Raw genomic sequence first — 12,824 nt, forward strand, 5'->3', positions numbered from 1 at the left:
ACACCGCGATGTCATTGAACACACCTCGTCACAGAAGCCGGTTTCACAGAGGGGGAAGATAATTTTCATTTAAGCATATAAGAGAAACATCACTTTCTTGAACTTCCAGGGGCAGACGTTGCTCGTTTTCTATTTATTTAGACGTAGATAGAGAAAATGCTCCAGTCTCTCGCCGGTAATTCGTGCGTGCGTCTCATCCAGAGGCACAAATCGACGTGGTATTTTGTGTGTCTGCTGGTGGGCTACATCCTTTATCTGATCTTCGGGGCTGTTGTCTTTTCGTCCGTCGAGCTGCCTTACGAGGACGACCTGCGTCAGAACCTGAGGGCCATGAAATCGCAGTTCCTCCAGGACCACGAGTGTATCTCCGAGGAGAGTCTGGAGAGGTTTCTGAAGGAAGCCCTCGATGCGAGTAATTACGGGGTCTCCATCCTTAACAACGCCTCTGCTAACTGGAACTGGGACTTCACATCTGCACTCTTCTTTGCCAGCACTGTGCTGTCCACCACAGGTGAGACATTTCATCCAGGGGTATATTGCTCTCTTATGGGATCGTTTCTCGAAAACATTATATCCATATGTCATATCGGCATAAACCCAATATAGAGCCGCTAAATGATTGAGAACTATCTTGATATTACTTATGCGCATCCAGACATAAACCTGAATTGAATTAATGCAATTTTTAATTCATTCTCATGTGTAATTAAATAGTTATTAGGCTTTCCACAGCGCTAGGCCTGTATACCCTCCATAAAGAGAAGCATTAGCATATTTCGCAGTGTGCAAACACATGCATCACTTAGTGCTATGTGTCGCCTCTAGCGGACGTGCTGCTGTGTGTAGGATAGTCCACGAATCGAATAGCGTTATTACTTGTGCAGGTATTCAGCAGTACAAGTACATATGATTTTTGCTGTGTTTTTCCCTGTAAATATCTATAATTTATGCCCTGCGATTGGCTGGCGACCAGTCCAAGGTGTACCCCGCCTCTCGCCCAAAGTCACCTGGGATAGGCTCCTGCATACCCGCGACCGTATGAGTATATGCGGCATAGAAAAAGGATGGATGGATATCTAGAATTTATTATTTTATTTAAGTGCATTATTTTATATGTATTTTTTATGTATAAATGTATATATACATTTGGGCTTTCAGCTTTTTCCTGTCAGGGAAGTAAATTGCATGTTCAATGTGGTTTAGTTTTTACGCCGGATGCCCTCCCTGACACAACCCTCGCATTTATGCGGGCGTGGGGCAGGCAATGGACATCTTTAATGGCTGGGTGTTGGGGCCCTGGCCTGGAATCAAAAGGCAGCAGCAAGTAGCATGTAACAAACGTACATACACATACATTGCCAGTCAGAAGTTTAGAGTAGACACATTTGCGCATGCTACTAAATGAGAAGTTCAAAATTTAGACTGGTACAATAAAACCATAGAATTATATGACAAATTTGCACATCAGCAAAATAAAGGGGAAAAAAAGTAAAAAATGGGCAATGAGAATGACTGAGCCATAACAAGTAACATAACATATGTTTGTCGTCAGTAAGACTACCATACTTCTTTTTCCCTTTGCTCAGTCAAATTTGGTCATTTGTTAAAGTAAATCCTTAAAACAAATAGTGATGTTTTTTGTCTGGAGGCAATAGACGGTTTTGCAAAGCCATCCAGTGTCATCTAAATAAAAAGTAAAGAAATAAATACAAGGATAGCATGCTGCAGGGAGTGTCTATCTGAAGGAACTTTAGCCTGACAACATGGCAGCAGTTATCCATGAGGTTTCATCATACATGGGTATGCGCACCCTGTGTTCAAGTCCTCCGCTGTACTGTGTTGTTGCTGGCTAAACACGGACATCAGATACCATCCATCAAACAAATCTGACATTTCATAAGAGGAGACAGTGCAGACTTCATTTTTAAAGTGGTGCTTTTAAACATATATCACAAGCACATGCAAATGTCCTGATAATTACCACAATCTTGTGAGTAGGCCAAGGTATTTTTCACACTCTTCCAAGGTTAAGTAGTATGTGGACTTTCCTACCTACAGTACATAGCACATTAGTGGGGCTTGAGAGGCGGTGGGGACTAATCTTTAAATTTCATCAGAGTTGGCAGGTCTGTTAGTGTCTTTGTTCTGGTGCCGACAACTCACACGGTGGTGTGTCCAATCATCCATCCACCTGAGAACCACTGGTGCAGGATAAAAGTGTGATATATAAAAGCACAAAAATGAAACTATGGGCAAAAATAAAACTATGGTTTCATTCAATGTCACCTCCCTGTTCACTTGTATTCCAACCAAGGATGCAGTGGAAACTGTGAGGAAAACAATTACACCTTGAACACAACCTCCAAGACAGATCAACACTCAACCCAGAACAAATTTGCCATTTATAATCCATCCATCTATTTTCTTTGCCGCTTCTCCTCATTAGGGCCGCGGGGGCATGCTGGAGCCTATCTTTGGGCGACAGGCGGGGTACACCCTGGACTGGTCGCCAGCCAATCCCAGGGCACATATAGACAAACAACTATTCATACTCACATTCATACCTCTGGACAATTTAGAGTCGCCAATGAACCCAACATGTTTTTGGAATGTGAGAGGAAACTGGAGAACCCGGAGAAAACCCATGCGCACACGGGAGAACATGCAAACTCCACACAGAAAATGCCCAAAGGAGAATCGAACCCAGGTCTTCCCGACTGTGACTGTGTGGCCAACATGCTAACCACTAGACGACATTTATAATACACGTAATATACGTTTATAAACACATAAAATAATATCTAAGTAAGTATGTAATATGTGGAGAAGGATAGCATGTTAAAATAATGTGCTGATTATTATTAGATTTATCCTTTTATCCAAAATATACATTGTGTACAAAACAACAAAACACAGGACACATGGTCGCGTCTAGTGTGTTTATAAAATTGCTTGAAATCCTGAAATACGTCCTTCAGTTTTCAGGAACGTACAGTATGGTATTTTTTACTTAAAGAGTTAATGGAAATGAAACTCAATCGCATGCCTGCTCGATAGGTTAAGCACTTTAATAGTTGTGCTTTCATTTATGATACTTGAGGACCTGGGCGGTGGACATAAGACAGTTATTCATTAATTTGACACAAAAAAAGTGTTGTTTAGGCAACATGTTTACCCAACATTGCTCAGGAGCCTAAAGACGATGTTGTTTCAAGCAATATTGTCACTCTCGCTACAAAAAAATACTACATCTGTGATGCGCACCTGCATCTTACATTTATACCATATCACATACAGCATATGCTTGAATATACTGTTTATTTGTACTCATGGTTTCCACAAGCATTGTGTTTTTGCCTCCAGGTTATGGTCACACGGCACCGCTGTCAGAGGGCGGCAAGGCCTTCTGCATCATCTATTCTGTGATTGGCATCCCCTTCACACTCCTCTTCCTCACTGCTGTGGTGCAAAGGATCATGGTGTACAGCACAAGGAGGCCCATCACGTACATCCACACACGCTGGGGCCTGTCCAAACCTCTGGTGGCCATCGTCCACGCCTGCCTTCTCGCCATGTTGGCCGTTTCTTGCTTTTTCCTCATCCCCGCTGCCATCTTCTCAGCGCTGGAGGATAACTGGAACTTCTTGGAGTCTTTCTACTTCTGCTTTATTTCTCTCAGTACCGTCGGATTGGGAGATTACGTGCCGGGAGAGGCGGCCAATCAGAAGTTCAGGGAGCTTTACAAGCTGGGCATTACTGGTGAGGTCCATTTTTGTCATAACCAACTTGTCCTTGTGGTGTTACAGTCATTGGCTACTTCATTTATTACACCCACATGTAACCTAATGATCCACAACAAAAATTGTGCTTTTGTAAAGATGCTGTTGTCATTTGACACATTTAAAATTATGCATATTGTTATGGTTGTAGTACTATTCTACTGCAGTCTGACAATGCGTATAGTATACAAAACTGAGCATTTTTATCTTTGTAAAGGAAAAAAAAGTGTACGTAAACCATATTTAAATCAATATTCTAGCTATCTAATCCAAATTATATTTGTAGGTATGCAACGTGCACTCAAAATGAGGTCAGCCCACTTCTCATAAAGTCAACTACTACTTCCTGCTGCAAACAGGATGTTGCTCATGTTTTTTGGTCAAGGAGGACAAGTTTCTCTTCCTTTGAGCCATAAATCTGGTATCATGGGTCTGCAGCTTGTAGGGTAGCATATACAATTTTTGTATACATAGTTTTCTTTTATTATATTTGATAACTTCTTTACTCTTGTCATTCATTTGCAAAAGTTGAATCTGGGCAGCTGGATTCTTCCTAAGAACTGAAGAAGCCTTTTTTTGACGAAAGGTTAAACGTCTTCAACAAGAGGAGTCCAGTTACCTTGATTCAACTGTTCCGGATTACCATGACTTGGATGACTGAGAGTGACAGTTTGCACTTTTTTTCTACCATTATTTCCTGTTTTTATTTTGTCATGTGTATTTCCTGTTTGGACTGAAGACATTACCTTTACTAGGGATAGACGGAGCTGGGCAGCGCACCTGTCTTTGATTTGTAATTAGGGTTCTAGTTAGTTCAGCTGGGGCTTCTGCTTATCACCAGTTCATTTGTTTTTCTTGGATTATCGTTATCTGCTGTTCAATGTAGTGCGTTGTATATGGATGGGTACTGCAATGGGTGCGCTAGCATTCGAAAGCACTATACACCACCCTCTTCCTGCTCAACCATGACTGCTAATTGTGGATAGCTTCTCTGAGACTGCTTGTGTGTGTATGCACACACATTACGAGCATGTGCCGTGCACGAGTCATGAGTGACGCCACTCCCTCTTTTTGGGCCGAATGTCCGAATCTCGTAATTGTGAAGAATACAGCGGTCCCTTGTCACATTGCGGTTCGACGATTAGCGGATTCACTCCATCACGGTTTTTCCAAAATTGTTAATAAAAAATGATGTGGTTGAATATGGCCTGTTAGTCTAAAAGTATGCATATTGAAGCGAATTTTATTTTTTGCCTAAACTAAGCATTTTCAAGCATAAAAAATTGTTAAATGAACTAAAATACAAATATAAAGTAATATACAGACACATTCGAGGATGTGATGATATGTAGTTATCTACACTGGTCACTAGGTGTCAGTAATCTTACTGTAATGTTCGATGAGACACACAAGCATCAGACTTGATCACCAGAACAACAGGCTTTAATTGCAGGTTTGAATGATCTCACAACAGGCATAATAATAACATAATAATCGTAATAATAACACGAGCTCCAAGGTAAAACTCAACTCTGAACCCCTGATGTCACTTCCTCTCCTTCATACAGCCGCAACACATTTATTGCAACAAGTCTTGTTTTTGTCTTAAATGGGTTATTTTCTCTGATTATGTCTACTATATTGGGTAATACGAGGGTAAAGGTGACAATAGGGGTGTTATTTCATGTGTAGCAGGCTCTAATAATGTTAACAAACGTATTTAGAAGGTTGTGCGCTTGTTTTCTATGCTCTAACTCCGAAAATATTCCATTCTGTGGAAATGTTTTTATCACTTTTTTGTATAATCTGTTCTCTTAAACTACTATTGGTAACATATGCTAGCCGGTGGTGGTGTTAATGTATATTTTGGTTGAAAAAGTAATTTGGAGCCAAGGATGCAACAGCACCTTTAATATTCCCCTTTTCTTGTGCATTCCTGTTTTCCACCTCCCATGGTAATTTTATGTTTGCTTTAGCGATACCTCCTAGTCATCTTTGTACACTTTCGTACACTGGCTTCTTGTGTATCATGCAGTTTGGTGTGAGTTTATCTTTTCGTATTTAAAGACTTTTTCAAACCAACATGCCACCATGTCATTGCGTCCTGGGGTAACGCTGCATGTAATCAAAGCAAAACATGACAATGTTTCCGTTAAAGAAAAGTAACTTAATTGCATTCAACTAGATATAAATCATCCATCATTTTGCCAGTGTTTTAATTGCAGCCTCTACAAAACAATGACGACTTAATGCTGCTGGGCAAAAATGTTGTGTACACTTGACTTAACTGTTGTGTATCTTCAATGAACTGTTTCCTGCATGTGTGCAATGTGGGTGTGCATCATTTTGCCAGTCAGTGAGTGAGTAGGATGTGAGACAAGTGTTGCCTGGCTGCACAAAAGCTACTGGGTAATTTTATGCGAGGGACGTCAGCACACGTGTAAAATATGTCGTGTATTTATAGAGCGGACGCCGTACAAACACTCTTAAATCCCCATTTGTTTTGATTTAGATGTGTTGTTTTATTAATGATGTAACAACCTTGTATAAATATTTAAGTGTCTCTAAAAGCGAAACGGAATGGAATCCTAATTAAAGTCATTGTTAACGGTACGCCTGTATCTGTTCTATTGACTGTTTTACTGTCAAAATGGTCATTACATATATGTTACTGTGTTAAGACTTTCTTTTTTTTAAAATTTTAAACAGCAATCAAACACTTTTTGTTGGAGAATGTGTCAATTCACAATGTAAGGGAGCACCGCCCCCTTGTGAAAGAATGTATGAATAACAGCTTATTTTTTTAAATGTACAGATAATGTAGTATAGTAGTAGTATAATAGTTTAACGTGTCCTCTCCTCTCCTATTAAGTTTACCTGATCCTGGGCTTGATCTTCATGCTGGTGGTCCTGGAGACCTTCTGCGAGCTGCAGCAGCTGAAGCAGCTCAGGAAGATGTTCTACCTGAAGAAGGAGAAGACACAGGACCGCGTGGCCATCCTGGAGCACGACCAACTGTCCTTCACGTCGGCGCCGAACAAGCCGCATGGCAGCGACAAGGCCCGGATGTTCGTTAGTGTCTCAAGTCTGTCTTCTCGCAGCGATGACCTCATGATTCAGTAGAGACGGCACAAGTCACAAGTACACACACAAGACACGTCTTTGCTGTATTTATGGCTCTCGGGAGCAAAGCCTCACTATGAGCGGTCTGTTATTTAAAGCAAAAGGCAAATTCATCTCACGATCGAGCTAAAATGTAAGGTAGTTTTTGTGTAGCTTTGTTACTAAACAGCACATAATAGCGCTCCTTGTGTAAATACTTGACAGCTATGTGGACATTGCTTCAAGGTGTACAGTTGAAGGCCTATTAAGGCGCTTGTCAGGTATAACTTGTGGTCAAAAGTCACTGTGTAATGCTTTGGGTGCATAGCCGACTATCAGAGGCTTTCTAAGGCAATTTTATTTCATTTGGTTGACGTGTTCAAAGAATGGCGTTTTAAAAATGAATTTAAGAAGAGTGGTCCTACTTTATCTTTCATGAAGGTGTAAAATGTCACGCTTGGCCCTCTATTTCATTCAGGGATTTCTTTTCTTGGCACGTACATTCTAATCGTGTTTTTTTGCATACATGTTGTCCGTGTGCGATTGTACATTCTTTAATTTATTGCCTTGTCTGAAATAATGTGTCTGATGCACACACAAAAAAGGGTTGTGAGGTTGGCCTTAAAGGTTTAAGGGAGTTGAATTTGCACATGTACAGTAACCCGTCCGGAGAAATAAATGGGATGTGGTTCGGAATATTTCATCTGTATTGAGAAACGAATTGAACAGAAAGCATAACTCATTTTATATCTGCTATGAAACTATTTACAGCGGATGCCCACACATTTGCGATTCAGCATTTACGGCCAAACAAATTCATGGATTTTTTTTCTCTGCAAATGGGCCGTTTTTCCCGCAGAAAACACATTTAATTCACCCTAAGTTGGTAATAATTTATAAATGCGTGATAATACAGGTAAAATGTACAGGTGTACAGGATTTGTGGCATTCACGTAAAGTGGGGATCTACTGTATATTTTTATAAATCATGTGAATGTCGACCATATTTTAAGGTCTACACCTTTTTTGTTGTCAGTTTTGGAGATGTATGTACAAGATACAATGCCTTGGAGAGACTTGAACACCACACGAAGAACTAAATACAGTGGAACCTCGGTTTCCGTCATTTATCGGTTCCTACGAAAACCCAAACGTATGAAAAGGATTAATTTGGTAATTAAATTAAATTCATCTTTTCCAGACACCCAAAAATGTTAACATAAACCGGATTTTACAGAGATTTATAATAGTTTGACATGCAGGAAACAAAGTGAAATACATACAATACAATGAAGTGGATAAATGAACGTTTAACATCTTTTACTTTTACTTGAAGACTAGCAAACACAGAGATGGGTGGGGGTAGGAAGGGAAGGGACGGAAGAACCACGCAGAGACTTTCATTCTCGTCCACTACCAACTCATCTTCAAACAGTGGACAATTAGCGTTGTATACTAACTTGGACTTTATTGGGAACTTCAGCAGGAGTTGCAATCACTCACTGTGTGTAATCACAATGACCCAACTCACTTATCTGTAAGGTGTCTCTCTTAAAACATTCCCCCTGCGATCTGTGCTAACTAAGGGACCTTTACATTACAATTCCATTGTAACAGATGCTACCTTCGTACTTTGCTTGAATTTCTGGAATTCAACACTCCGAGATATGCTCTGCACTTGAACGCCTCATCAGCACACAACACAGTGCTTGAAAGAAGTAAGAAGACATATACAGAGCTGTTTATCTTTCCGTGTGCGTTCTATGAACGAATAAACACCCACACACTCATCATAAAGATGATGACAGGATTCTCTGGTTGGAATCTGCCTATATTGTCCCAACTCTAAAAGAACCACTACTCATTCTTCACAGAGACTGTGGATGCTTTGTTTGGGCTCTCGACCTGTTTGTTAGTTGCACTGTTTAGCCATATGACGAGGTTCCGCTGGATACTTAAATTGAAATGTAATTCAGCGCAAAATTTGCTGTGTTTTTTCCTCGACTAAACACTCCCATTTTGTATTTTTAAAACACAATTCTAGCCAGAAGTAAAATGTTGTGACAAATCAATCCACTCCTGTGAATATCTTTGGATTTTTACCATGTCTGACATTATCTATTGCAATCACTTGAAGCCTTTTTTAATGTCTGGAATGTTTTGTTTTGATGCCTTTTTGTCGTAGGTTAGCATGCTAACCAGGGTTTAGCGTCATTCTTCATCTATCTTAGCTTAGCTTTGCAGTGTCATGCGTTTGCCGACAGGTGTTTGCTAGCTGAACGAGCAACAATTTTACCATCATGGGAGTTACTTCATGTATCGAATACGTGCACAACAATCGACTGTGAACTGCTTTCAATATGTCTGCTAGGGGGGAAAAAAAGCGCCCTTAAATGTATTTTTTTCCATTCCTCAAAATGCTAGTAGTTCTTGTTTCAAAAAGTAAATATATTGTATCCAGAATTCCAAATGGAAACCATTGACTGATACTGACAATAAGTGAGTCTGCTATTTGACATTTGTGTGCATAAATATTCTGTTCTCAATGTGCAACAGATGTTTATGTCCATATTGTGTCAGGGAGCAAATAGAGAAAGGATTTCATCCAAAGGAATACATACCTATACTTTTTTATTTGTTTTTGTTTTTTTTGTTTTTTTTACATTTGTGACTGTTAAATAAAGTGCTGTTAAAAAAAAAAAAGACGTGATGATGTAACTGCTTTTTTGTGATTATATAACATGTATGAAACACGTGAATGGTTAAAAGGGGTGTTGCTGAAATTGAAATAAGGTCAAACTCTTAGTAGAAAACCAACGACTGTGACTAACTGCAGGCTTTTAAGCAGCAGCGCTTCTAAAAGAACATAATTGTTGCTACTTGAATGTGTAATTGTTAGTCATCGCTCCAATGTGCATTTGTTCTGAGTTTAGCAACCTTTGTCCATCCTAAAAGAGGGGATATTACATTTAAGTGAGCGTAAAAATCAACAATTTGCCTACGGATGAGCAATTTACAAAAAAAATAACGGAACACATGAGGTGCTGTAATGATCATGACCCAAATCATTCAAATTTGCAGGAAATAAACCGGCATTCATTCGGTTTTTATTTTGTGTTTTTTGGCCCCAGGTGGCAGAGCACACAAAAAGAGATGGAAGACTTTTGTTCAAGAACTTGTGTTATATGAAACACTGGCACAATTACAGGCCTCTGTCGCTGCGCAGCAGAAGCTGAAGTTAAATGAATAATGATGAGCCTCTGGCCAGAGTATTTATTGCACATCTTGAGAACACAACGACCCTAGGGTACGCACTAATTGGAAATAACTATGCAGGGTGTCAGCTAGTTTAATGCAGAATAACTGCACCATTCAGACACAGCAGTACAGTGCAAATAGTGTCTGTTCATTTGCATAATGCAATCAGAAGAAATGAAAAATGGTCTCTGTTTAGCAGCACGTCATAACATGCCTGAATGATTAAGGACATTTGCAAAACACAAGGCAATTTAATTTATTTGTAAACATTCCTATATAACACTCAGAGGACACACTCTTTGGGCAATAATAAATATTGGCTAGGAACAAAAAAAGAATTTAAAAAACCCACCGCTATTGTGATCTATATGTGACATACTTTGGTCGCCACGTCTGGTACAGCCTGCAGCTCAACATTCTGGAAATGATAAACACATAATACTAGAGCTGCAACAAGTCATTGATCAATCAATAATTAATCAATTATCCACTAAATTGACAACTATTTTGGTATTTAATCGTTTTGAAAATGTAAATATCCTCTGATTTCAGCCTATCAAATGTCAGTATTTATTCATTTCCTTGGTCATCCATGAAAGCAAATCTATTATCTTTGTCTTTTAGACATGCAGTATCATATCAGCTTTGACTTTGGAAAGCATTGATGATCATTTTTGCCTCTTTTGTTGCGGACCAAACCACTAACTGTTTGTGTTTGGGTCATAATGATGGACCGTCTATGCCAGTGGTCGGCAACCCGTGGCTGCTGAGCCGCATGCGGCTCTTCAGCCTCCTTGTTGCGGCTCCCGTGCGTTTTCGAAAAGAGTTTGAAACATCCGACTCACAGCTAGTCCATAAATGCATCTAACCAGCATTCTGACTGCTGATTAGATGAGCAAAGGAAGGGGGGGAGGTGTCAGTTTGTTCAGTCCGTGAGACAGGAAAAATAGGTCTTAACAGTGTGCTACCTCCGCAGTTAGCTATCCATAACCAAAGTAGGCCTACACATGCACTCTGCACTTCTGTTAGTTGAATTCTGTTGTTGTGAACATTTTTCTTTACTGGAAGAGGAAACAAAGTGGCTCTTTTGGTGCTAAAGGTTGCCAACCCCTGGTCTAGGCCCAGCGCCTAAACAATTACTTAACTGAAACAACAAGCACCACATTAATCGAAGAAAATAATCGTTAGTTGCAGCCCTACATAATACACAATGGTTAGATGCACTGTACTTGAAATGGAGAAGGAAATTATCAGATGGAAAAAAATATTGATTTCCAAAACATATGCAGGAGTAACACAACACTGTGACATGATCAATATAATATTTTTTTTTTTTAATGTTGATACAATTATATTATACATAATGCATACCAATCATTTAAACATATCGACCGTATTTATAATAAACATTGTCTATCTCTCATGTAGCCAAGTGATCTACAGTAACCTAAATATTAGAAACTGCTCTCATACTGATGCAGTGCAGTTGCACACCACTGCAAACTACAGCACTGCCACAATAACAAACCAAAATGCTATTCAACTGCTCGACTATAGATGGCGGTATTTTGCATTAAAACTACTGCACTCCGTGGGTTGACAAATATACAGTACACTACCGCCTACTACAAGCACAATGAATAAATATGAATGCCTCTTTGACGGTATCAATCAAAACTAACCGTTTTTATCTTTGTAAAGGCAGAATTTGTGATTTCATTGGATCTTAGATTTTATAGATGGTCAAAATGCTTTGAGTGGTGGGTGTAATCTTCCTATATATTTTGTATATGCAAATTTATACACAGGCGTCATTCTAGTTGTAAACCACATGGGGGCAGAACACGGCCTGGCCCCTGCAGGCTCTCCGTGCTAGGCTGAATTGTACCCTATGCTTTTTGCCATAAATATTGCTGTTTGATCTCGCCACCTATTTTATAATCACTTCAGCTTTAACTGTGAACATTAAAAGAATTCCTGTAACCGGAAGGTATTTTCACCTTCAGAAACTCAATGCCGGACCAAAAATGAATGCTGCATTATTCTACAAGGACGAGCTTCTCCTAGTGTTGCATGCATCAAACACTCAGACACAAGAGTCTACTTTCTAAGCTTCTGCAGCTCATCGGTCATCTCTTTACAGCTTCAACGCCTTGAATGCCATGACTCTGGAGGCTTTAGAGGTCACTTAGGACAGGGCTTGTACCCTATAGGCACTAGCAATGCCTTCTGATGCTTACGCAACTCTATTTATATCCTGTCACACACACTGAGACTATGGAAACACAAAAGAGGCCTCAAGCACAAACATTGCCCACTGCCAACGCTCTCATTTCTATGCTTCAAAAATGATGCTGTACAGTTAAAGGAGCGTAGATGCATGTGGAATTATGTAAATACTAGGTTATATTCAATTATGTGTTGTTGGTCTTGGAAGTTGTGCATCCCACATGTTTGGAATGAAAACAGTATGTGTATGCCTCGCTGTATTGTTGTTAATACCAAGCCAGTGAAAATTAGCAAAGATTTACAGACGTGCAGCAAGTGCGAACTTGAACATACATTACAGTACAGCTCATATCTTAACGGAATGCTTATTACCTCCTAATTACACATCAGCATGCAGCGAGTGCAAACTTGAACATACTGTACATACTACAGTACAGCTCATATAGTGTATTTATA

At 39.7% G+C, this 12,824-nt stretch overlaps 1 protein-coding gene across 1 annotated transcript; it reads left to right on the top strand.

Moving 5' to 3' along the window:
* Nucleotides 1-9,897, top strand: kcnk1b (potassium channel, subfamily K, member 1b). Its single transcript, XM_054799244.1, has 3 exons — nt 1-511; nt 3,364-3,759; nt 6,652-9,897. Exons 1-3 carry the CDS (start codon nt 157-159, stop codon nt 6,900-6,902), a joined length of 1,002 nt encoding a protein of 333 aa, XP_054655219.1. The 5' UTR covers nt 1-156; the 3' UTR covers nt 6,903-9,897.
* Nucleotides 9,898-12,824: the final 2,927 nt, after the last annotated feature.

Source organism: Dunckerocampus dactyliophorus, chromosome 14 (genome assembly GCF_027744805.1).
Source record: "Dunckerocampus dactyliophorus isolate RoL2022-P2 chromosome 14, RoL_Ddac_1.1, whole genome shotgun sequence".
Lineage (NCBI taxonomy): Eukaryota > Metazoa > Chordata > Actinopteri > Syngnathiformes > Syngnathidae > Dunckerocampus > Dunckerocampus dactyliophorus.

Coding starts and splice junctions, on each gene's coding strand:
- kcnk1b (XM_054799244.1), top strand. CDS start 157: ATGCTCCAGTCTCTCGCCGGTAATTCGTGCGTGCGTCTCATCCAGAGG. Junction 512..3,363: donor CACTGTGCTGTCCACCACAG/GTGAGACATTTC, acceptor TTTTGCCTCCAG/GTTATGGTCACACGGCACCG. Junction 3,760..6,651: donor TTACAAGCTGGGCATTACTG/GTGAGGTCCATT, acceptor TCTCCTATTAAG/TTTACCTGATCCTGGGCTTG.